The sequence below is a fragment of the Lupinus angustifolius genome, chromosome LG18, assembly GCF_001865875.1.
Source record: "Lupinus angustifolius cultivar Tanjil chromosome LG18, LupAngTanjil_v1.0, whole genome shotgun sequence".
Taxonomy (NCBI): Eukaryota; Viridiplantae; Streptophyta; class Magnoliopsida; order Fabales; family Fabaceae; genus Lupinus; species Lupinus angustifolius.
Window position 1 is genome coordinate 14,483,810 of NC_032026.1, and position 26,543 is coordinate 14,510,352.

The 26,543-nt window shown below is 31.5% G+C and overlaps 3 protein-coding genes across 7 annotated transcripts; 2 read left to right on the top strand and 1 right to left on the bottom strand.

Annotated features, from left to right (window-relative positions):
* On the top strand, window positions 3,499-9,273 carry LOC109333492 (GATA transcription factor 26). 3 transcript variants are annotated; one of them, XM_019568997.1, is made up of 9 exons: window positions 3,499-3,977; window positions 5,411-5,782; window positions 6,349-6,778; window positions 7,029-7,101; window positions 7,523-7,626; window positions 8,018-8,204; window positions 8,304-8,330; window positions 8,376-8,415; window positions 8,968-9,273. In XM_019568997.1, the coding sequence occupies exons 1-9, from the start codon at window positions 3,938-3,940 to the stop codon at window positions 9,270-9,272; spliced, it is 1,578 nt and encodes a 525-aa protein (XP_019424542.1). In that variant the 5' UTR covers window positions 3,499-3,937; the 3' UTR covers window position 9,273. The 3 variants fall into 3 exon arrangements, with proteins under 3 accessions (XP_019424542.1, XP_019424543.1, XP_019424541.1); XM_019568998.1 differs by having other exon boundaries at window positions 3,500-3,977; window positions 6,349-6,670; window positions 6,746-6,778; window positions 8,304-8,415; XM_019568996.1 differs by having other exon boundaries at window positions 3,500-3,977; window positions 8,304-8,415.
* On the top strand, window positions 16,349-23,255 carry LOC109333113 (histone-lysine N-methyltransferase, H3 lysine-9 specific SUVH6-like). 3 transcript variants are annotated; one of them, XM_019568395.1, is made up of 3 exons: window positions 16,349-16,559; window positions 18,357-21,592; window positions 23,141-23,255. In XM_019568395.1, exon 2 carries the CDS (start codon window positions 18,416-18,418, stop codon window positions 21,584-21,586), a length of 3,171 nt encoding a protein of 1,056 aa, XP_019423940.1. In that variant the 5' UTR covers window positions 16,349-16,559; window positions 18,357-18,415; the 3' UTR covers window positions 21,587-21,592; window positions 23,141-23,255. The 3 variants fall into 3 exon arrangements, with proteins under 3 accessions (XP_019423940.1, XP_019423938.1, XP_019423939.1); XM_019568393.1 differs by lacking the exon at window positions 23,141-23,255 and adding an exon at window positions 17,129-17,133 and having other exon boundaries at window positions 18,362-21,867; XM_019568394.1 differs by lacking the exon at window positions 23,141-23,255 and having other exon boundaries at window positions 18,342-21,867.
* On the bottom strand, window positions 22,810-24,985 carry LOC109333114 (expansin-like B1). The gene is made up of 5 exons (XM_019568396.1): window positions 24,875-24,985; window positions 24,667-24,835; window positions 24,289-24,395; window positions 23,405-23,719; window positions 22,810-23,306 (listed from the first exon to the last, which is right to left on the bottom strand). Exons 2-5 carry the CDS (start codon window positions 24,800-24,802, stop codon window positions 23,109-23,111), a joined length of 756 nt encoding a protein of 251 aa, XP_019423941.1. The 5' UTR covers window positions 24,803-24,835; window positions 24,875-24,985; the 3' UTR covers window positions 22,810-23,108.

The window sequence follows — 26,543 nt, forward strand, 5'->3', positions numbered from 1 at the left end:
ACACGTGAATAATGATAATATATTAATTATGTATAAATCTTTATATTAGCCGACATAAATATTACACTCACAAAACAGAATAAAGCCAGTGGAGGCATCAATTCAAGCCAGTGGAGGCATCGCTATTATATCTCTCTAATGTAGTATTATTTAACACCCTTACTAATATTTTTTTTATGTGATTTGTATATAAATCTTTATACATTCAATCCTAGCCTTTATGATCTTACTTGGAAGCTGGTCATTAAATTTTGTATGTCTTACCATATAGAAATTATATATTTTTTATGAAGGAATTTGATAAGATGCTTATGGGGTTTATTAGAAAAAGAATAAGATAAAATACTTTAGTTTAGTATTTAAATTTAATTAAATATTAATATTATATGTTTAATTTTATAATGGTCTATTGTGAGATGATGACATTTATGTGATCATCATCAATTTAGAATTTATTTAAATGATGTTTTGTTTATTAAAAAAGAATCCATCAATAAAATATGAATATTATCTTCTAGTACTATTTCTTTCATTATGAGTAGAATAATTAATAGCTTAATTCCTTTCTAATAAACCCCTTATCAGAATTTATCATTAGGTTTCTATGCATTCTAACTCTAATTAATAATAACATAAAATGAAAATAATGATACATAAATAAATATGAATTATAAAATATCAATAATAAGCATATTTTGAAGTAAAATTATTTCTGTGCAATAATAGATAAAATTAATAATTATAACCCAAATGTATAAACAAGTGGGGATTTAATTAATAGAAAGTTTCAAATATTTTAAATATACAATTAGTGAAGGCCATTTTATATAATAAATATCTGAAGTAATTAAAAGTGAGTATTAACACCCTACACCCCCAAATATGAATTACACTTAATTGCCCTTAAGAAGATGTATCAACCAAAGTAAGACAAGAAATTTATTTGAGGGCCAAAATAACATTTTTAGCTATATATTTTTTGAGTAAAATTCATCATTTACTTAGTGTATATGTGACAATACTTTTACCACTTCTCAGGTTGTATATTTGATAATATGTGTCACGAATGACAATAATTTCTTCAATTTTTTAATAGGTAACTGTCAATTGTTTGTATTTAATCATTCATTTAACTTTTAAAATGGAATCCATACAAAACAAATGAATGATTTAACCATTGATGTTTTCCATTATAATATATAAAAAAATGGAGAGCACCCTTTCCAAAAAATAGTTTAGTTTAATCATCATATTATCAACGAATTGAAGCATATATTAAGTTATTAACTATGAGCAGAATTTTAGTGATGTGTTTTTCTTACATATATTATACTCATTGGTTGATTGTAATTTCCAAAGTTGCTATTTTAATAATAATTTGGCATGAGATGAGTGTTTTTAAAGAAAAAAGATGTATGTAATAATATAAGAATTTTTAATATTTTTATAAAAGTTTGATTATTATTGACTTTTAAATATAAATAATACAAATGGATGATGAATATTACAAAGGTATATAAATCTTTACTTTACATTCTTTTTTTTATCAAGCAATTTAAAGGGTTGGCCGAAATTAACGATTTGAATGAAACACCCCACTACTACTTAGTGATTTGTTGATTCCTAAAGGGTAATATAAGTGAGGAATTGTGATACAATTATATTATTTTTACTTATTTAATAATAACGATTAACATATGAATATTAGATGATGTATTGATGTACCAATAATATAAAAATTCTTATACTATCGATGCATGAATATTAAATTCAAAAAACATATCAACATCTTTTGATGTTTTCTTTAAAAAGAAATAACTTATTTAAAGGGTAAAGATTCAATAGAAACTCTACAAGAACGACACCTTGAATTTCTCAAAATCCAACTCACTTAAACATTTATCTAAAAAGTAATAATTTCATCATTTACATAGCCACTCAAGGTGGCTTTGTGTTACAATTTTGGAGATGGTTGGACCAAATTTATTTACACAAAGTGCATAGAAACAAGGAAAATCACAAGGCACCAAATTAGTCAAATTCAATAGATACCCACTATGTATCATGGGCATAGTGTTTGTCATGTTGTCTTTCTAGAATTTAAGATTTAAGTAAATTAAAAAGGTCATTATTTGGTTTGGAGAAAGGTATGAATTTCAATCTAATCTCATGGTATGAATTTCAACCCAATCTCATACTTTGAATAAGACTTTTCATTTTTACAGTAATGGACTTTTGCTTTAACAAATAGCATGCAACATTGAGTAGGTTTAACCATTTGATTGAGATTATGTTAAAATTAAGAGTTTAATATCTATACAATCTTAAGGTAAAGATTCATACACAATTACTCATTTCTTAAATAATCAATAATAATTAAACATAAATGATAAATGATTTAGTGATAATGTACAAAACTTATAATTGTGATTGTATACATTTTTTCCTATAAAATTTATGCTTACATTTGCATATCAATAGTAGTAGGTCCCTAACACAAATAGTTACATAGGTAAGTTTATTCTCTTATTTTTCTTATATAATAAAAAACACTAAATATTTATCAACATCATGTCATCACACACGAGAGAATATTAAATTATTATGAATTGGTATTCTTATCTCATCTCACACAATTAAGAAAACAAGAAGAAGAAAATTTGAGAAAGGCCAAAAACAACTTGTTTCTTTCTCCTTTTGTTGTCGTGGCCTTGTGGGGTTCCTTTTTATTTATTCTCAAATCATTCAATGTTAATGAATAAATATAAATTGATTTTAAAAACTATTTGAGACTAAAAAATGGATGGTAAAGATGGGTTCTGTTTGAATTTTATTTGATGAAGATTTGAAAATTGATGATAAGCTATGAAGAAAAAAGTCTATAGTCAACGGTAGATGTGCAATAATATCCCCAACCCCTCTTTTCCTTATAAGTTAGCTCAAAGTTTTCAAAAACTAATTTAATTTAAGAGTATAGATATCCTTCCAAGAAAATAAAAAAAATGTAACATTAAGTAAAAAGAAAAACCATCTTGTACCCTAAATTTTTTTAGGTGCATTAGCTTAGTCCCACAAAAATTGAATTAAATCAAAATGACACCTAAATATATTGAATGTGAGTTAATTAGTTATTTATTATGACTAATTTTTGAAATACTTTAATTTCTATCAGACTATTTTGATTTAGGTTTACAATTTTATGAGAACTAATTTGAAAATTTTCATTTTTATAGATTAAATTGGTATAGACTAAAATTTTTAATTACTAAAATAAATACTCACTCTAAAAATAATATTATAAAGCATTAATTTCCAATAAAAAATGTTTATTTAATATTTCCTTAATTTAATAAACAGAGTCCAAAATTTTCAGATAACATCAACAACAAATCAGAAACAGAAGACAAGAAATTTTTAAAAAGAATGGAAAAGGCAAAATAAAAAAAACTTTATCATTTACTTCATATATTACAAAAACAATATACTACAGAAGTCACATACACATACTTCTTCTCATTTCTCTATTCTCTTTTTCTCTCTCTCCATTTTCTTCTTCCCTTTCATCTTTTTCACAACCATTTGAGATTCTCCAATGGCCCTTTTTTCTCTCTTCCATTGGGTTTTTCATATTCTCAGTTAGAACTCACATATCAATCTTTTCAATTGTAATTGGTGTGTACTTGTGAAGATTTCTTAAGGACTATTTAAAAAAAATACACATACAAATTTTCTGGGTCTATTTGCTTCTGCAAACTTTCATTATGTGTTTGCTTCAGAAGAAAGGGCCTTTGTAGAAAACTATTATTTTTCCATAAAAAATCCAAATTTATTTGCTTTTGTTGTGAAAAAGAAAGAAAAAAAAACTATTTTTTTTCTCATTTTTTGCTGCAAATTTTGTTCATCTCTTTTATTATTCATTTGTTGAAAAGATTGAGATATGGGCAAGCAAGGTCCTTGTTATCACTGTGGAGTTACTAGTGAGTTCTTGGTTCTCCAATATATAGTTATTATTATTATTTTATTTTGCAGAGATTGTTCTGAAACTATTTGCAAATTGAGATGTGTGGAAGGAAAATTACTGGCTAATATGATTAACAGAAAAATAATTCTGGATTTCTGCATAATATTGTGGATGTATTTGAATTCTGCAGTACAACTTGTACATGTAGTGTTGTTGCCTAAGCATTTGGAACTGAAAGTTGTGGAAAAATATATTGATTTACCACTTGTATTTGTTTCCTGGTTCCTTTGCTGGTCTTTTTTTTCATTGACTCTGTTTGAAATTTGAGAAAATGTAACTGTGACTTGTCTGTGCAAAATTAAGCTCAAAGTTCACTTAATACTATATGTGACTCATTGCCTGATAGGAAGAAGTTACACATATATTGCTGTTAAGTTGTTTTTTTCACTAAGAAAAAGTAACTCACAGTTCTTGTCCTCTCCCTTTTGGATTATGTGAATTTATATACGAGAAGATGAGAGAAGGCGATTATGCATTTTTTAAAATGCCCGTAGTTAATCTATTTCTGTCGTCCGAAAGGATTGTTGTTTTCATTTCCTCTACAATGCAAATTCTCATTGTGTCAGAGGATCTTGGTCAATCATTGTCTTCATCCCTCATATGTGTCTTACGCCACCCTTTGCTTTATGGCTGAAGAAAAATCAATCACTGTGCTTAGTTTTCTCTATATGAAACTATTATTTTTGTTCACAGTACTGGCCACCTCAATAGAAATAATCCTGGAACATAAGCCTTGAGGAGGTACATTGCTTTTCTGATCACTTTGAAGGAGTTTCCGAAGTGCTGAAGTCATTGCTGTTGGTGTGCTGTTGAAAACTGTAGTGTCACCTTTTGTTTAGAGTACATCGATTGCAGTCTCTGAAAGATGAGAAAGTTTATACAGGCTGCCTTAACTTGGATGCCTCGTTGAAACTCAGCAGTTAATGTTAATCATTTCAGCTCAAATGCAATAGTTGTTTTCACTACGAGTGAACAACTGTTCTTCATTTGCGTCTTACTACTATCTGCCTGAGGTCTCTAGATCACTATATGCCAGACCACGCAAAATAGTCTTTATATCTATTAATTGAAATTTAAAAAGTAGCAGCTAACATTGGGCAATTTGTCACAACGATTGTAGCAGAAATCACTAGTTTCGAATGGCGGTGAATACTGACAGATGCTCATAGACTTCCAGCAACTGTAAAATATTTTAAATAAGTGGTTCAAGATATGGCTTGTCTTATGGAAAACTTGATGTTATGTTTTCAATATGCATCATGAATTTGATTGTTAGGAATGTATGAATATGTGATTGTTATTAGTTTATCCAATCTGAGATACCTCCTTGCTTTTGTTCACAAGAGTGCTAAATGTCTGTAGATTTCTGACAGTTGAGCATTTCAACAGGCACACCACTTTGGCGTAATGGGCCACCAGAGAAGCCAGTACTATGTAATGCATGTGGATCTCGATGGAGGACTAAGGGAACACTTGCAAATTATATCCCTTTACATGCTCGGGCAGAAGGTGCCGATTACGAGGATCAAAGGGTTTCCAGGGTAAAGAGCATATCATTAAATAAGAATAAAGAAATGAAATCGCTTAAACGAAAGCTGAGCAATGATAATGTTGTATTTGGAGGGCTTGCTCCTGATTACAACCAGGGATTCCGAAAAGCTTTAGATGAAGATACAAGCAATCGATCAAGTTCAGGATCAGCTATCTCTAACTCAGAGAGCTGTGCTCAATTTGGTGGCATGGATGCTAGTGATTTGACAGGTTGGGCAATCACTTAGCTGATTTCAATGGATGACCATTGTTCATAACTGTCAGCACCAATTTTATTGTCACTCCAGTTTTTTTGTGAGCACAATCAAGAACTGGATGATGAAATGTGGGAAAATATAAAAGAAATGAATTATGGAATTGCAGCAAAGTTGCACAATTTTCGGTTTTCCGAAAAGAAAACAAGTGAATTTTGCTTCTAATTCTACATGATTATGTTTTTTACTGACAAACGTAATCCAAAAAGTGGTTTGAATATTTTTCTACCACGAAGCTCTAGTTATGTCTCACAACATTTGTAATGGCCAATTCTATAATTAGATATGTACTATCTATTTTTTATTTAGTTATGCTATATGCTTATTTTTTATTTGGTTATGCTATATGCCTATTTTTTATTTAGTTATGCTATATGCGTATTTTTTATTTAGCTATGCTATATGCATATTACTTACATAATACATTAATGTCAAGCCTTACACACATGCTTTGTGTGTCTAGTTTATCATTAATTGACTTCAGATTAAGAATTTCTCCTCTTGTGTTATTATGCAATATAGGTCCTGCTCAGCCAGTGGTGTGGGATACTGTGGTGCCTTCAAAAAAGAGGACATGTGTGGGTCATCCAAAGCATTCTTCTGTTGAGAAGCTCACAAAAGATTTATGCACTATTCTTCAAGAACAGCAGTCTTGTTTTTCTGCATCTTCCGAAGGGGAGCTTCTTTTTGAAAGTGAAACACCAATGGTCTCAGTCGAGATAGGCCATGGAAGCATTCTCATCAGGCATCCTAGCTACATAGCTCGTGAAGAAGAGTCTGAGGCTAGCTCTCTTTCAGTTGATAACAAACAATGCACAATGAATGAGGCATATTCATATCCTGGTGCCGTTCTTATGCGTAATGATTCCAATAGTATCACCTTTTCATCTCATAGAGTTGAAAAGGTTGGGAGCACTGCTGGCCAGGGAATGCAGCAGGAGCAACTTAAAAGGCATGCTTTCTCATGCTGGTTTATTGCCTGTCATCATATAATCAGTTATGCCTCACGAATTCACGATAATAATGCTCATTTTGTTATCCCAAAAAGAATTTTCCATTTTGTCTATTTCTGATGCAAAACAGAAAGTCGATTTGTGCATGCGAACTAGTGAAGACATATTTGAGTTAAATGTGCAGAAATTGTTTTGGATAAGAGACGAAGTACTCTGTCATCATTGTTATTTCTGCTTTTTAACTTTCAGGGACAAGTCTCAGCTTGAAAGAGTACAAATCCTTGGAAATCATGATTCACCACTGAGCTTAATAGATTTAAATGTGAGTTGCATTCCCCTTTCCCACTATTGATTGCATTTCTTATTAGCCTAAATTGACAAAAAATGCTTTTAGCCAGACTTGTAATAAGTCTGCATCTTTCTGAAAATCATCTGTTCTAATCTGTCATGGTTTTACATCAAGAATTTGGGTTCAAGTGTTTTGACACACAACATGTATAACCTTTTTGTAATCTTTTTTTAGACTCTTCATTCCTTTAATTACTCTTGGAACTTTCAAGATAGCATTTTGATTCAATGCCATCTGAGAACAGGCAATATATCCATAAATAATCTAATCGTTGTTTATAATCTTACGTTCCTGTATTGTTCTGCATACATTATACTTATATATATTCGTAGTCGGGGTCTTGAGTCTATCTAATCATTGACTTCTTAACACAATTGCTATTATGTTTCATTAGGATGTAGTAAACTATGAGGAGTTCTTGAAAAACTTGACGAAGGAAGAGCAGCAGCAACTACTTAAGTTTCTTCCTGTGGTCGATGCTGTTAAACTTCCTGATAGGTTAGGATCTATTACATTTGTGGTTCATCAATTTTTTTTGTTACTGATCAAGAATACTGATTCATATTTTAATGTAGTTTGTAATTTATAATTCTTATACAGAACTTTTAAATCTGTTTGGTGTTAGGGATATATTCGGGCAAGTCTAAATGCACCATAGCTATTATTGGTGTGTGCCAAGAAAATTAAAACCATTTCATTTAATACATCATTGCTTCAGAATGTTAAACCATAATGTGCTAATTTATCCATCTTTTATTCTAATGTCATGCCATTTGATGCTTCAATGTTCAGTATTTTTATTGTAATTAAAATATAAAAGTGATGCTCTTCGGTTCTAGAAGATGTTTAGACTAAATCATCTCTACTGACGACTTCGTTGTATGTGCAGCCTCAAGTTCATGTTCGATAGCTCTCAATTCAAGGAGAACTTAACTTATTTTCAGCAGCTTCTTGCGGAAGGTGTCTTTGATATCACTTTGTCCGGGGCAAAACAAGAAGACTGCAAGACTTTGAAAAGGCAAGCACTGTCCAATCTGTCAAAGTCAAAATGGGTAGAACACTATTATTTTCTCAAGGTTTGTGCTAGTTTATTATCTCTAAGTTAAAGTTTGTGATGATAAATAAAATTGTGTGCATCGATACTTATAAGATATGACTTCCTTCTATGGACGCAGAAATGTAAATCCAGGACTGGAAAATCTGTTAATCTGGGGTCAAATGGTACACTATCAACTAATGTTGTAAATGTCAAGAGATCGCGTGACTACCGAAATCAAAACTTTCCAGGTTAGCTGAAGTTCTGACATCAATGAAGACAAAAAAAATCATATGCTATGACCTTGCACATACTCTTTTGTGGATGTTGGATAAATTTAGACCCCCTCCATAGAGTAGTTTAGTTTTTCATTAAGTTATCAGTAATTTTGTCGACATCGGATTTTTTGTCCTGACTCTTGCAGGTTTAAAATGCGTTGTTTATTATTTAAAAATAGAAAACTTTAAATACCTATACCACTTTATTACTACTTTTAAGTTCTTAAACTAAGAATAAGAATAATGGAACATACAAACAAATAGTATTTTATTGTCAATAATATTTCTAATTTTTGTTTGCTAGCACACACTGGACAATTTATAGTAGTAGTGGTATTTAATTTTGTTTGACTTGTAGACGCATCTCGCTCAAAATGCTGAATAGATGTTCAATGTTGTCTTTGTACGTTGAGAGATCCGAGGGAAATTATCTTATAGTTAACTAGTTAGACCTGAACTGTTGGTTGTCGTTGCTGCTTATGATATTACTATGGATTCATTCTTAACTCATCTTGCAAATTTCAGAATTGAATACAACAATGAGGAGTCCCAAAAGGGTGATAGCAAATGCTGGCTGTGAGGGAAAGGAAGTTGTAGAAGATGGCTCTTACTTCAGTCCCAAAAGCCTATTTGCTTTGCCTCCCGATGCTAGTTCGCTCTTGCTGGATTCTTTAAATTTCGTTGACGAGAGTTCCGATCAGGATCTGCTGCTAGAGGTGCCATCTAATAATTCTTTTCCTCAGGCAGAGCTGCTGCCCCCAAATTTAAGCTTCGGTGCTCAAGCTAGCACCAGTAGTAGCTCAGTATACTCAAATCTTCTCCATCGTTAAGTAACCTTTACGAAGGTTACTTGGGTGGCTATACGCTGAGATTAGGGTCTCCATACATCATTTACATATCATATATATATGATGATTGTGCTTTTGTTTCCTTGTAACCTTGACCTTGAATTGTCAACCAGTGCCTTTTTTGTATAGATTGTAACATATAGCATGAAACGCGGAATCATAATCTTGGAGAGTTTTGTATGCAATTGTAGTTCATGTTTTGTGATCGACTTCTGGTAATTAGAAGGCAGCTGTATCTGAAATGTCGGACCGGATGGACGTGATGGAGAGTCGGGTAGGGAATTTGGAGGTTAACATGAGTTTCTGGTGTTCCTTGGAGAATGCCCATGCTTCTATTGAGACCTTGAAGCAAGCATTTCTTTTGTTGATGACTAAACTGATGAATCGAAAAGAATTATCTCTAGTATTGGAGAGACGAGTTCTTACTTTACCTTTTGCGGGTAAAAGTGTCATCATACTGCATTTACGAGGTAAGGATTAAACTATCTCTCATTAGCATGGGAAGTCAGAATATTCATTGGTTTATTCTCCTAATAGAGAGGAAGAACTATTTGTCATGGGAAAAATTGAATGAAGCTCTTATTGCTCCATATGAGGGGCATAAATTTCACAACCCTTCACTGTTTCAATTTGACTTTTTGAAAAATTTATTTTCAAATACTATTATATATATTACCATCAAATACTATTTATTATATAATATTCTGAAAATATCAACTTTACTTTATTATCTCATACTTTATTTACTATTATGAATAATTTATTATTATTCTTCATCACTGTGTTATAAAATTATAGAGATATATGTTCAAATAGTCTGAGTTATTTTCCTTTTTCATTTTAATTTTTTTGTGTGATCAAAATAGTAAATTTTTTAAGTAAAAATAAAATTGATACCATTTTCCTCAGTAAAAAAATCATTATACATAAAAAGCATCAAATGTATTTTTTACACTACAAAATAATTTTTTTCATGTTTATATAGCATGTTTGACTAAGTTTCAAATAAAGTTTGATAAATAATTCAAAATTTTGTCATTTTTTAACAAAAGTCAATTTGGTTTTGAAATACTACAATTTGTATAATACCATCAACTATCAGTTATGTTAATTACTATTATTGATAACATATACCTCACAACTTAGATATAAAATTATAGAGATGAAGAATCAATCATCTTTAGTTTGTCACTTTTTTGTTTGGAAATTTAATTTTGAGAAATCAACGTAGTAGTAATTTGTGTAGCAAATATTAAGTCCTCTCTACTATGACCAACTCGATTTGCTATTACTATTAAGTTATTATTATTGTTCACCATTTCTATTTAAAATTATAGAGATTAAAATTTAAATTATTTTTGATTTATTTCCCTTTTTTATTTGGAAACATAATTTCTTGCAAGCAAAAATTGAAATTATTTTAAATGAAAAATAAATTGGGTATCAATGATGATCATTTAAAATTTTATTCTACTTAGAAGTGTTAAAATCATATTTTTTTGGTATTGCCAAGAATATTTCCTCACTTTTGGGTAATAGACTAATCTCTCTCGGAGTTCGTGTCTACTCATTCTAACAAGTGTCGCTCACAGGAACTGAACGCTCAACATTGGGTATCTAGTGGAGTTTTACACAAATAAACCAACATCTTAGTTCAAAATCATATTTTTTTGGTACAACGGAGAATTAAAACACAACTAAAAAACAGGCGAGCAATCCAAAGCAAGAAGATGAGAACACTCATAAGGAGTTGAAGACCAGATCGAGAAGATGGTAGAAGATTGAGACCCTCTCTTAGCCAAATTGTCTGCCACCTGGTTAGCCTCCTTAACAATAAATCTAACCACCACAACCCAGTCGCCAGATATCCAAGCCATGACCTTAGCGACAACTGTGGAGATACTAGTGACGTGGATCTGAAAATCCTCAGAGAGAATCTGGACAGCCTCAAGACAATCGCTCTCAAGAATGAGATTTTTCACACACACATTCCAAGCCATTTGCAAACCTCGATCCATAACCAATAGTTCAGTTAGGAGAGGAGAACCTTCTCCAAAATTGACAGAGAACCCCGAAATCCACATACCTTTATGATCACGAAGGATACCACCTCCTCCCATGACGCTGGAAGCACCAATGCAACTACCATCCACATTAAGCTTAACCTAACCTTCCGCAGGGTAGCACCAACAAATAGAGGGGGTCATCGATAGCAGAGCTACCCTCTAAGTGAGTCCAATACCAAAAGTCTTGATGAATATAATCAACAATAAGATGGATACCCCAAGGAATATCACCCAGGATAGAATTATTTCTCCATCTCCATGCCCACCAGACACCAACAAGAAAGAGGAGGTCATTCAGACGGTTATAATTGTCCAAAATCTAATAACGAAACGACTGAGTCACCTAGAAAGAAGGTGAAGTCCACCCAAGTCTAGACCATAAAAGTTTCGGCTCAAGACAATCCCTGAAAATATGCATAAGATCCTCAGTGCTAGCCTGTCATTTGTGATAAGAAGGATTTGCAGCCATATTCCTCTTGAAGCGAAGATCATTTGAGGGCAAGGCCTCATAAAACCCCAACCAAATCATAAACTTCGGTTTCTCAGGAACACATAGCTTCCAAATAGACCGTAATACATCAAATAAGTTACCACTATTATCCTTAGAGTACTTAAGCCACCCATACCATGATTTAGCTGAATAAGATCATGTTGCATGCCCATCCCAAAGCCAACCATCATCATCATCATCCGGAGAACCTGAAGATAGATTGGTAGAAATAAAATCTCTCACCTCATTAGGCAGAGAAGTATACAGGGTTGTAAAGTCCTAGTTACCATCAATCCAAAGATCCATCACCTGCAGCTACGTGTCAGATAGGTGAACATAACTAAACAAAGTTGCATAGAGGACCAATACCTGCCCAATTATAGTACCAAAGGGATTGTTCCCCCTTACCCAGATGAAAGGAGAAACCATGTCTAAGCTCAATGGAGGCCTTCATCATACCAACATCTTAGTTCAAAATTATATTTGACATTTTCGAATGTTCATAGGTTAAAAATAACTTTAATTTCCAAACAAAAGTTTGAGAAATAATTAAATAATTATCCATTATTATGTGAAATATATAATTTTTTTAAATTATTAGTTATATAATTTTTCCAAAAATATTAAATTTTTATCATCTAATTTATTTAATATTGATCATAACATATTATTATTTACTAATCCGAGATATAATACCTACCTTACTCAATTCAAAATAAAACTGAATTTTCATATACTACTATTAATGTAATACAAAAAACACTACTAACTCAAACACTTAAAAATATGTGACTACAAACTTTGGTGGATGATTAAATACCTCAAATTATTTTGTCTATTATAAGGCAATGTAGCGAAGATGTGTAAATATTTAGTCGTGCTCATATTATATATAGAATAGCAGATATTAATGAATGCATAACAAATTTTTAAGTTTAATTATATATTTATAATAATTAAAATATATAAATAATTATTACATGAATAATCATATATTTATATTATAAACTTATGAAGGTATGTTTGATTTCAAGAAATATTTTCTATTTTTATTTTATGTTTTTAATTTTAAGAAATAATTTTCAATTCTGCAAAAGATGTTTGTTATTATTATTTTAAAAACTTTTCACTCTAAACCTCATAATGAGGATAATTACTTTCGCAAATATTTCAATTTTAAATTTTGAGCCCTAAATAATCAAGTTACTAATTTTATATGATGTCATTTTCTTTTCTAGAAGTTTTTATTGTCATCAATACATTGAACATCTATAATTATTGAACTTGGTCATTAGCATCACAAGAATGTATGGAAGGTCATAACGAGTATCACAATACACGTATCACACTTGTCAGTGCCCTCCAAAAAATAAAAGTTAAAATAAATTAATAACATGCAAATGCAATATTATGATTTAATAAAAAAAAAAGATGTCCTACTAAGACAGAATTTTGAACTTGCTATCTTCTTGCCTAGTGGGCAAAGATTTCATGAACTTCTTTTTGCGGAGAAGAAGCGATGACAGTATATGAGGAATAAGCATCAGCAAGGAGTGACAATTTTCATCTCAAAGTAATATATTATGACATCAATTATCAAAATATTTCAGCAATAATATTCAGAGAAAGTAATTTAAAAATATATTATCTTCATTTGCGTTTAAGGTTATGCACATAATTTAAAAAACTATTAAATGATATAAAAATTTGATATGATTTGACTAAAATAACTAAATTCAGTGCACAGTGAAAAATGAAGAAATATATGAGAAAAATGAGTAATAAATAAAGATATAGGTGGATAATAAAGTTTAATGTGTATTGCATTTCTAAACTTAAAAATAATTGGGAAAACATGAAAAAAAGTTTAAACATTAAAAAATATGAACGAATGAAATGACAAAAGTGTTACAAAATTAAAAAATATCAATGTTTCATTAATGAAAATGTTGGAAAATATATTTTTCATTTTTAGAATTTTCAGAAGTGAAACTTATATTTTTTGAAATATGAAATGAAAATAAGAAAGACAAATATATTTTCACCATCCTTTTTTGATTTATTAGAAATGGAAATAGAAAATATTTAAAGCAAAAACACTTTAAATATTTTTTAGATCACTAAAAGTTATTATGAAATAATAATAAATATATTATATATAATCTTAAAATAGTAATAAAGTTATAATATATAAAAATAATAATTATAAAATTTATAATATAATATATAAAGTATAAATAATAAAAATTATTTAATATTTTTATATTTAAAATATTTAATTAGAAAATGGTAAGTAAAAAACAATTATTTATTCCTGGATACTATATAGGCACATTCAAAGTCAACGAGATATCAGTCTAATTATCTAAGGCCTCATTAGATTTCGATAAAGTCCAAAAGATTAAGGGTTCAATTCATGAGAGCGATGCTCTATTAGTTTTAATGAAATTGCACAAGTCACTCAGCCTTTTTGCACCTACACAAACCACCCTTAGTTTATGCATACAGTATATTAACTACTCCTATATGTGTATGAGTGTAATCTTTTAAACAAAAAACGATGAATATAATTAAGTTAAATTCCAATAGGATGTTGGTATAATTTACTCGTATTTAATTAATTTTACATCATTTAAGATGAATTTTTCATCTTAAAATTTGCATATGAAATTTGATTATAAAATCGCTTTTATCTTTTGCTTTGTGTATTTAAGCAACAACTCTTTAGAATTATTGATACATTTTATAAAGAAATATTGACTCGTAAACTACTGGATTTGGATTTATAGTACAAGATATTTTGTGAAAATCTTGTTTGAGATTAAACAAAGTTGTATCATTAATTCTTTACAATCATTGTTCTTATTGGATATATTTGTTTGTACAAAAATGACAATAAATATTAAAATTAATTGTTGTTAACGATATAAAACTAAAACCAATAAATGATTTAAATTGAACATTAATATATAAATCATCATTTTTATTATCATTAGTTTAAGACTTATTGGAGATGACTAAATATATGGTAAACAACTCGAGATCAAATAAAAAATTCGTATTATATAAAAAACAGGTAATATTGCAAATATGTAGAGTTATGTATTTTTATATTGAAATGTAATTACTATAAAACAATAAAACATTTGACTTTATCTCATTATTCAAATATTTTTTTGAAAATGTTTAAGAGAGTAATAAAAAGAAATTATTGATTGATGTAACAAAAGTTGAATTCTAGTTTCCCATTAAAATGTGAGAAATGATCATTACCATACTTAATAATATAGTATGTGTCGAAACTCATTTTGTCTTCATTCCCTAAATATGAGTTACACACAGTATAAAGGGAAGTAAATTATAAAAACTTATGTTGGTTCGGTATAAAATACACTATATTTTGCTTAAATATACAAATGATTAACTTATTGTAGCTAATGTACAATTAATTAAGAGTAAATTACAACCACTCCTTAAAGTTTAACTTAAAATTATAATCATAACTTACTTTCTTAATTAAAAGATTACATTCGTCTTCACTACAAGGTAATAAGTGTAATAATATATATATACACACAAATTAGTGGTATGTACATGTGCAAAAAAATGTAAAAATGAATTATGTAATTTTACTAAAATTGAAGAGATGTTAGTATAATTTATTTTAATAATAAAATTATAATATATAAAGGATTTAATTACAAAAAACAATTTATAAAATATAATTTTTTTTAATATTTGTAATATTTTTCTAATTTAGAAATATTTAATTAGAAAATGGTAAGACAAAAACAAACATTTAGTATTAGTCACAAGATATCAATGCTCACAACCAACTTAATCCAATAGTGTTAGAGCTCGTTAGATATCTAAAAATAATTAATAGTTTCCTTACTAAAAGTGACATTTGTTAGGACAGACGTTCCAAATGATTAGCTTATTATCGTATAGATGAGGAAGATCTATACAAAAATAACCTTATTTATCTATTCCCAACTAATCAAATACTTTCATGTGTAATAATGTTAACATAAAAATTAAATTAATATTTTATTGATATATGCTTGTCAAAATTTTATTAGTGATAATGAGTTAGACATATAGAAATGTAGAAAAACATGTATGAAGACACATATAACACATCATATTTAGAGACATATGTAATTATATTTTTGATGCTATCATTTATGACTAAATTTTAATTGGAATTAAATTTTTAATGCATTGAAAGTACTATTTGTCATCTCTACATTCATACGTCTTCACATGAGTTTTTCTCATAGAAAAGACATAGATTATCTTAATTCATAGCTCAGAGATATACTTGATATACAAAATTCACATCCTCAAAGTTTTATATACTATTGGTCTATTATTTATTATTCATTATCGACTATTCAAAAAAGAGATAAATGAATGAGAAATAATATATATAACTTGACACACTCTACATAAATATAAATATTACAATAAAGAGATAAACTATAATTTTCATTTTGTCATCAAAATGACCCTTTAGTCATCATCTTCATATTCTCCATTCTCACTCTTCCTCCTTCGTTTCTGAATCCCAACATTTCCATTGATCAAAACTTCAAAAGCTATAATCACAAAAATCTCACCCAATTTACCTTATTTGAAGATTTTCTCCAAGTTTGTAAGCGACGATTTCTGTTCCTCCTCCTAAGCCTATCATTTTGCATCACAATCAAGGTATATAATCCTCATTTCCCTATTATCCTTCAACTTTCAATATTCTCACACCTTAATTGCATGTCTTTGTAGTTCACTTTTTCTCATAATATGTCACTTATTATTGTTTCCTTTCATTTAATTGGAATATTGAGTCGCGAATTTTACTCTATGTTTATGCCTATTTAGATCTTATCCTTCATAACTAACTTAGGTAATATTTATCTTCGTTATATTTTTGTCCCTTTTGTCATTAGATGGTTTATTTATCTGTAGAAATGAATAAATACGGGAAGACTTGTATTGTAAGAATTGATAGTAACATGTTCTTTTTTTGAATTTAGGAAAAAATAAAATAAAATGTGTGCTTAGAAATGTTGAAACTTTAAAGCGTGAATAATTTCTGTTAACACTTAAATTCAAGGTTACTTTATTAATTTTTGGGTGGGTATACATGTGTATATGTATTTGACATAAGATTGGATGGTACAAGAAGTTAGGGGAGTTGTAATTTGCTAAGGGCTTCAAGTTTCCCATGCTTTCTATTGCGTTAGTCGAAGGCTCCAAAATGCGCCGAGACAACGTGTCAGAAGGGGTCATTGTGTCTCTTGGCTCATCAGAGTGTATTTCGATGTTTCGAGAGGAAAGAAGGGGAGGGAATCAAAGGGGAATTAGAATGGGAATTTACTGCTGCCTTTGATTGTGAATGTAAGCTAGATGTTAGGAAGGAAATGAAGGGTTTTGGGATAAGTAATCCCCGCTGCTGCATCCGCTGCCGGAAAGAGCATCCTCCACCTTTACCCTATGTCCTTCTATGGCATCTATATCACTTCTCTCCCTCTTACCTCAATTACCATTTTTGTCCCTGCACTGCCATCAACCACTGTCCACTGCTGCCGCCACACCATATGACAATTCTGATCACACCATTGCATACCTTATCGGGCAACTAGTGTAATTGAATTGTTTCATGTCTGATGATGAAAGGTGCTACTTAGATGAAGTTATAAAAGACTCAATCGGGAATCGAGGGCATTGTGTTTTTAAACACCAATAGAGCATTTATATGTTATAGTCTGGTGGTGTGCAGAATTTGGAGTTCAGGGGCATTAAATCGAGCCCCGTGTACTGTAAAGGAAGGATGAATTTTGAAAATTCAGGAATTAAGGACAGCTTAGTAATTTACACATTAAATCCTTTTATGTTCCTGCAACTCGGTGGAACTTAGAAAAGCTATGGAGGGTTTTGGAGGACATAACAAAAATCCTGGATTCTCATAAAGCTATCTCACAAGCAGACCCTTAGGAGTACCTTTTTAGTTTAAGCAAGGGTATGGCTTTAGCACCTTATCATTTATCAATAACAGTAAAAAAGAAAGATAAATGCTCATCAGTACAAATTATATTGTATGAAAACTGTGTATAAACGACACAGCACGACTTCCACTCACCGAGGTGCAACAAACTGTCTCCACATTGATCGTGATGATTTCGGACGAAGACCTTTTTTACTACAGAGTAATTCTAAAAGATAAGAGCATTGCTTTACATCACAAAACAATTTCGTGAAATATATCACAAATAAGTCATAGCACATTCTTTTACTGGCTTCTTTCTTTTTTCCCAACGCATTAATGAATTACAAAAATAAAAAACTACTTGCAAGCCCAATTTAGCATTATTACTCATTTCAAAAAAATCTGTTTCGTAGCATCTAGCTACCTAATCTTAACTATTTATTGCTCATGATATTTTTACTATTCTTTTTCTTGTATTTTAAATTTTTTAATTGTTCCCTTGGAAGGTTTCTTGTCTGCAGAGCAGAAACTAGAGTGCAGGACATTAGTTGGCAAAGCTTTTCTTTATCATTCAATAGGAATGACAGCATCAGGCAATATTGGTCGTTCTGAAGAATTATCTGGGAAGCGATCAATGGAAAATGGGGACTGCACTTCTCTTAGTCGGTCCATGTATAAGCGGCGTAAGGTTTCTGCCATTCGTGATTTCCCAGAGGGATGTGGACCGCTGGCTTCAAGTGTTGTTCCAGTGTTAGAGGTAGATATTGCTGATATTAGTTCCGCTAATGGTACAAGTGTTGAGGATAAGAATGGTGAACATTCAGGGGATGATACTGTTAGAATGTCCAACTGTAAAGCTGATTCTCAGCATTCTGAGTTCAAAAAAGATTTGCTTCTTACCGAGTCTCTTCGCCAAACAATTGATTGTAGTTTGAAGAATGAAAATCTAGTAGTCGCATCTCATCATGTAGATGAGCTTAGTTTGGCAAATGATGATTCTGCAGAAGAGCCAATGGTGGGCATGGAAGCTTTGAAGGATACAGAGTTGACTCTTGGCCAAACAACTGACTGTAGTCTGAAGAACGAAAATCCAGTGATCTCATCTCATTATATGAGTGGTCTTCCTTTGGAAAATGATGTTCCTGCAAAAGTTCCGTTGGTTGGCATGGAAGCTTTGGAGGATACAGGGTTGACAGGAATTGGGAACTTTGTAAAATGTGAGTCCTCTATTCCAAAGTCATCCTCTCCTGTGGGTGGGGTGGCTTTGTCAAGTGATTCAAAATCCTTACTCAAGGCCAATGTATCTGGTTCTAGTGCTTCTATTGAGAAGGCTATGACTAGAAGGTATGCTCCTAAAAGAAAACTTTCAGCTGTCAGGGACTTCCCCCCTTTATGCGGTTGCAATGCTCCTCGTCTAAAGGAGATCTCTTTGAACGACAAGATACCGAGTCAAAAGAACTTGGCTGTAGATGACAATCCATTGAAAAAAATATCTGCCACTGATGTGCAGGAGAAGGACAATAGCATTCAAGATGGAAATGCGTGCAAGAGAAAGCTTGTGGATGTAGCTAAACCTGATCCTGAAAGGAGTGCTACAAAGAATGTGAAGAAGATGGATGCATTTGAACTACCTCAAGAAAGTAATCATCAAGTTGAAATATATTCCAAGGCAATTGTCGAAGAGGAAAATAAGGATGCTGTACAAGACCTACAGGTTGAGGGAACGTCGGGGCTAGCGATCATGGTTTTCCCAGAAGTCCAAAGTCCTGAGGAAAAGCCTTTGGATACGTCTACGTGTCAGTATAATTTGAAAGGAGATTTTAGTGGATTGCAGGATTCACCAGACAGGAAAGTGGCGCTAGGTTTGTTGTCTAAATCAGAATGTCCTCGGAGGTCTGACAAAGCTTCTTCCAAATCTAAAATGCTTGGTGTTAAAAATGAAAGGAAGGGAATGAAAGGTGGTTGTTTTGCACACCTTGACAGGTCTAAAGCTGCTTTGAAGCGTAAAGATGCACCAAGTCATTCTGGGAAGAAGCCATTGAAAAAGGAAAGAGAAAATGCCGCTTCTGGCTTACAATTAGTAGTTTTTGGAAACAAGGATTCTCTTGACTCTGATGAAAACATCGAAGACTTTCACGTTGTCCCCAAATCACATTGTTTCAATGTAAATGTTCCTCCTTTTGGTCATGGTAAATTTGGTGGTCATCTGAATAACTCAACCGTGACCCGGAATAAAGTGAGGGAAACATTACGCTTGTTTCAAGTTGTTTCTAGAAAGCTTTTGCAGCAACTAGAAGGTAACTCGAAAGAGCGAGCAAATATTTCTAAGAGGATTGACTTACAAGCGGCAAAGATTCTTAAGGAGAAAGGGAAATATGTTAACACAGGCAAGCAAATCTTGGGATGTGTCCCTGGGGTTGAAGTTGGTGATGAATTTCAGTATAGGGTGGAGCTTAATATGATTGGCCTTCATCGCCCGATTCAGGGTGGTATAGATTATGTGAAGCACGATGGTAAGATCCTTGCAACTAGTATTGTTGCATCAGGGGGTTATGCTGATGAGCTGGATAATTCGGATGTCTTGATATATACAGGGCAGGGTGGAAATGTGATGAGCACTGCTAAACAACCTGAAGATCAGAAGCTTGAGCGGGGAAATCTTGCTTTGAAGAACAGTAGTGAGGAAAAGAATCCTGTTAGGGTGATACGTGGCTATGAATCAACAGATGGAAGGCCCAAGACATTGGTTTATGATGGACAATATCTGGTTGAATCGTGTTGGCAGGATATGGGGCCACATGGGAAGCTGGTTTATAAGTTCCGTCTGCGAAGAATCCCAGGTCAACGTGAGCTTCCTTTGAAGGAAGTGAAGAAATCCAAAAAGTTCAAAACAAGGGAAGGTCTATGTGTTTATGATATTTCTCATGGGAAAGAGCAGATTCCAGTCTGTGCTGTGAACACTGTAGATGATGAGAAACCCCCGCCATTTATATACATAACTAGCATGATATATCCGTATGGCAATCTCAGTCGTCCTGAAGGATGTGATTGTACTAATGGATGCTCTGACTTGAATAAATGTTCTTGTGTAGTAAACAATGGGGGAGAGATCCCATTCAATCATAATGGTGCTATTGTAGAAGCAAAGCCTCTAGTCTATGAGTGTGGACCATCTTGCAAGTGCCCTTCGACATGCCATAATAGAGTCAGTCAACTCGGCATAAAGTTTCAACTTGAAATTTTTAAAACCAGTACAAGGGGATGGGGTGTGAGATCCCTAAATTCCATTCCTTCGGGAAGTTTTATCTGCGAGTATATAGGAGAACTTCTTGAAGACAAGGAAGCTGAACAAAGAACTGGTAATGATGAGTATCTTTTTGATATTGGAAATAACTTCAGCAACAGTACTCTCTGGGGTGGGCTTTCAACACTTATGCCTAATGCACAGTCAAGGTCTCTTGAAGTTGTGAAGGATGGCGGCTTCACCATTGATGCCGCCCAGTATGGTAATGTGGGGAGATTCATCAACCATAGTTGCTCCCCTAATCTTTATGCCCAGAATGTCCTTTATGATCATGATGACGACAGGATGCCTCACATAATGTTTTTTGCTGCTGAGAACATTCCTCCACTGCAGGAGCTGACTTACGATTATAATTACCAGATTGATCAAGTTTTTGATTCATACGGCAATATAAAAAGGAAGGACTGCTATTGTGGCTCTGTGGAATGTACTGGTAGGATGTATTGAGGCCTGGTAAGATGTTAGTCATTGGTGAAGGGATTTTTTTCCTTCTCAATTTAAGCTTATGTTTGGACCATGATAGTAGTTGTCTTATGCCTGTAGGATATATACTCATACAATTTTGTTAGTCATAGGAGAAGGGTTTTTTTTTCCTGCTAAATTTAATCTTATGTCTGGACTAGAATAATCATTGTTGTCTTATACCTGTTGGATATATATTCATACAATCTTGTTAATCATTGGAGAAGGTATTTTTGCCTTCTTAAATTAAACTTATTTTTGGACCATGACAGTTGCTACTGTCTTCTGCCTGCTGGGTATATATTTCATACAATCTTGTTTACATGTTACATTTTCATGGATCACTTGCGAAATTGCTTCCGGACATGCTTGGTTAATTGCTATCAGCTGAGATTCCAATTATGCTTTTTGTTTTGTTTTGGCTGCGTCCAGCATCTTAAGCAAGGAAAGATTTTAGTGGAAGAAATTCGTTTTTACATCTTATTTTAATTGACATTAGTTCTGTACCCTTTTTGGGTACTGTTGCTTGTGGTGGCCCTGACAAGTCATGATTAGTGCACAAAGAATGGATCAGTTTCACCCGAAAAAAGAAAACATTCTTGCAAAGTTGCAATTTTTATTTCAGTGCTATATGATGCCATTGCCAGCCATGTCTATAAAATTGTAGCAGCTTGTTTATCACAGTAAATCACTTAGACCCAAAGTAACTAGTGGACATTTACATGCATAATTTTAGTCACTTCAAAATCATAGGCATATAGTTAAATATAGTGGTCCTCAATAACTATGATGCCTATGATCTTTTTCAATAGTGCTCAATGAAAAAAATATTAAATTTTTATGAGGGAGTATGTATAGTGCATCAACTGAACCTACTAAAAATTGGTGCACAATACACCTAGTTGCAAAAATGTTCAATAGAAACTTTAACGAAATTATTGCCCACCCACCTCCACTCTCACTTTCATCTAGCGTCAAGTGTTTTTAACATTCTAAGTGATATGAGCCTCCTTTTTTTAATTGATATGGACCTTCCCTGTTAAATTTGTGATAAGAATAGAATTGAAATGTGGACTTCTTAATTTTCTAACTGTTTATTTCTTTTTTTTGGAATTTATAACTTATGCTTTACATATACATATATATTTATAATATATGAGATCACTCAGTCCGATTGGTCAAACCTTAAATATAATAGTTTCCGATTTGATGTCTAATCTGTTTCTCACAACATTGATTTCAAAATAATAAAGGAATATCTAATAACATTAGCAGCCAGATACCAGTAAGGGAAGAAGAACACCTTTTATTTATTCATATCCCATGATGACTCAAATGGAAAGTACACTAGTTCCCATGATTTTAGCCCCCAATACACAAAGAGCATTAACATCCACCTACCTCACATGAACTTTTCTTTTCTTTTCTTGGATGATACTAACCAGAAACCATAATAGTAATAATGAATCTATATCTTTTTTTGGGGTCTGAAAGTGCTTTATCTTATTTAATGAAGCTGAATTTGTGTGTCATAAACAGCTCCTGGTGTCCATTCACAAGGGATTACATTCTTGGATTCTACCCAATACAACCCTGCACTACCACTCACTTGGAACCTCAGCTTGATATCACTCTTTGACAGGTTAGCAGAGTCAAACACTGCCCCAAAAGCCCTACGCATTGGTCTCCATTCTTGGCACTCTTCCTGCTCCATTAACACATTTCAAGAATCCAACTCAATTTCAACTGAACTATTTCAATATCATAAACACTCTCAAATTACTTCTAGTTAGATGATATTACCTGCCACAACTCAATAGAAGTTATGTCATATGTTCCACCAACATAGAGAATGAGAATGGCTAAGTAGTGAGGATTTCTGCTATGCTGGTGAACCTTAACTATGAGGTTATAGCCACTGTATCCACATGGAACCCTTTTGTATTCAACATCCACCACACCATATTTTAAAAGCTCTGAAGATGCATCTGCATTTTTTCCCAAGCTTGAATAGCCACTTGGACTCATGATGAAGTCTGTTCTGTCTCCCACACCATAATCTGTTACCACCACCAATGCTCCATAGTCATCACAATATTGTGGTATTTTGCACCTAACCTGATCCATAATCATTTATATTTGATTAGGTAATGAACAATTTTTAGTGGAAGCAGTTGCCAAGCTCTTTCTATTATTATAGTAATATGTTGTATGTATGAATGTTTTGCTCATAACTTCATATGATGAACACTGCTGTTACTACTCACTATGATTTTGTTAATTATTAAAAGAAAATAAAGTTATTAGTTATTACCCACATGAAGGGTAGGTAATCAATTCTAAAACTAATTTCTTCATGTTTCTTTTAATTAGGGGCCTTAATGGCATGTAATATGAATCACAAATAACAAAACATTAATTTTTATTTTATGATAAAGCCATGCTTTGGGGACTAATATTTTTGCTACAATAGTTTTAGTTTTCTTAATTAGATATTTAAATTAACAAAGGTAAGATTGTTGTTTAATGATCATGAAGTCATAAGTTTAAATTCTGAAAATCGTCTTTCCGTTTATCCGATAAGGCTGCATACATATATTCTCCCTAGATCGATAGATCCCACTAAGTAAGAGTCTCGTATATCATGCCACGTTTTTAATGGTTTAATATTTGAGCTTTGGGGTTACCTGATAGCATGCACCACAACCTGATCCATTCTTCCATAGCCAAGACACTCCTGCGACATTGCCATAGTTTACTATATTTTCTTCTTCGCCAAAGCCACAAGCACCCCCTATCACATATCATTTGACCAATCATATCATGTATGCTATTGCCAAGTGGCAAAAGTTGTGCAATATATGGTTTGCACATTTTAATGATCTTCTAGTATAGAAGGTACACTTTATCTTAAAGAAGGAGCTAGCTTGCAATAAGTAAATGAGCGTAAAATCTATACATTGTGAGTGTAAAAATTTATATACAGATACTACATCATCCATCATTCATTTTGATTACTTTTTCTATAAAAGTGAAAGCATGGATATAAGAGGAGGCTCACGTACTTGGATTTCCATAGCAATATGGGCTACCATAATATGTTGCTCTAGAACATGTAAAAGAGTCCTGAGATATACACAGAGCAGGGAACATCATTATGACACAAACAAGTCCAAGTTGGTGCCTAAAATTAAGTTTCATCTCTAAATGACAAATTGTTAAGCACAAAGATGGGATAATGTTAATGCTTTAAGTACTTAGGAGGGACCAATGCAAGAAATAAAAGCAAGAATAACTATAAGGCTTTATTGAATAGAAAGTGAAGATGTGAAGTCATATTTATAGGACATGCCTTGGGTGTAGATAACAAGAGGATTAGGACTATGGAATGCAAGAGGATTGGAATAATGATGTGTACATGTATATAATAATAGTCTATTAGAACCATTTTATTATTACAATGGCTAAATGCCTAACTTTGTTCTATTTGTCACATTTTTTTCTAGGAAGTTCCATGCACTTGCAGCTCAACTCAAGGTTGGAATCCTGTTAGAGATTGCAACAGAATAAAATAAAAGTGTAATATCTATTTACTATCAGTGTAAAGATTCATTCATATTTACAATTCATTTGGATTTAACTCATATATTGTCATATAGTAAAATAATAGAAGGGACATATTGGTATATACTCTTAGAAATATCAGCCTTAAACCCATTTTCATTGTTCAAATTTCTTAGTATCCAAAAGACCTACCATGAAATGAATTATAAGGTCTTATAACATGTTAGAATAATTAAGCTTAACTTCATTTGTTAGACCAATCACCATTTCTAACTTGTGTTAATCACAGTTTCTTATTACGACTAAACACTCCTTACTGGTTAATTTGGTTAACTTCTCACAGCTGCATAGAACAAGGAATATAAGAATATTGTTGTATACTTATTATTAGTATATTTTTTCATACAAAAGAGAAACCATGTTTGTTCCACACCAAAATGTTCAGTTGATTGTAAGAAAACGAGGTTTTAGTGAAAAGGAAAAAGGTTACATTAGCATAAATTACAATGGTTACATTTTAAAGAATTACACAACAATTTATCTTATTTTACCATAAAACGGTTTTTATTAATTATATTCCTAAATAGAACATTAAATTTCATATGTTAAAAGAGGGTATAAAATTATAAATATAAAGATTAAAACCTATTACTATATAAACTACAATTTTGATGTATTGAATGCACAATATATACTATTATTAAATTGAATTACTAATTTGCAATGCAATATTTTCTTTATTATCTTACTTTTATTAAGAAATTATATTTTCATCTATATCTATAAAAAATAATGTCATTATTAATTTATTTTAATAAATTTATTGAATTAAAAATTGCACATTGACAAATACAATAGCTTTGTCAAAACGTTAGTTATTAATACTAATAAAATAATTGATAATTAAACAACATAAATTAATTATCCTTATTTTATTCTTACTGATAATTTATATTTTCAACTTATATATTTCACTTGATTTTATTTACATGTTTGGTTGTATAGGAATCTAATTATACTTTTAAACTACCATCTTATTTATTCATTCAAAATATTAAATATTAAATTGATTTTTATTACATGTTTGGTTGTATAAATTGTAAAAGTAAAACTTATTAGTCAACCATAAGAATTATAGGATTCTTATTTTACTTTTAAACTATTATCTTATTTTTTCATTCAAAATAGTAAATATAAAATTGATTTTTATCTTAGAATTATATATATGTATGCCATGATTAAATGAAATTCAATCCAGATTGAACTGAAGAACTTTTCTGAGTGTAATTATCTTTAAATAAGAAAGTGACGTATGAAATATGAGATAAATTAAATCCAACTTTAAGTTTTTTTAGTTGATTGAAGCTTTATTTTTTTA

Bases quoted from the DNA above. Each gene is read 5' to 3' on its own strand.
- LOC109333492 (XM_019568996.1), top strand. From the start codon at position 3,938: ATGGGCAAGCAAGGTCCTTGTTATCACTGTGGAGTTACTA. The intron at 8,205-8,303 runs GTTTGTGCTAGT...CTATGGACGCAG, and splicing joins AACACTATTATTTTCTCAAG to AAATGTAAATCCAGGACTGG. The intron at 8,416-8,967 runs GTTAGCTGAAGT...TGCAAATTTCAG, and splicing joins CCGAAATCAAAACTTTCCAG to AATTGAATACAACAATGAGG.
- LOC109333113 (XM_019568395.1), top strand. From the start codon at position 18,416: ATGACAGCATCAGGCAATATTGGTCGTTCTGAAGAATTATCTGGGAAG.
- LOC109333114 (XM_019568396.1), bottom strand. From the start codon at position 24,802: ATGAAACTTAATTTTAGGCACCAACTTGGACTTGTTTGTGTCATAATG. The intron at 23,720-24,288 runs GTAACCCCAAAG...ATTATGGATCAG, and splicing joins GTTGTGGTGCATGCTATCAG to GTTAGGTGCAAAATACCACA. The intron at 23,307-23,404 runs GTAATATCATCT...TTAATGGAGCAG, and splicing joins CTTCTATTGAGTTGTGGCAG to GAAGAGTGCCAAGAATGGAG.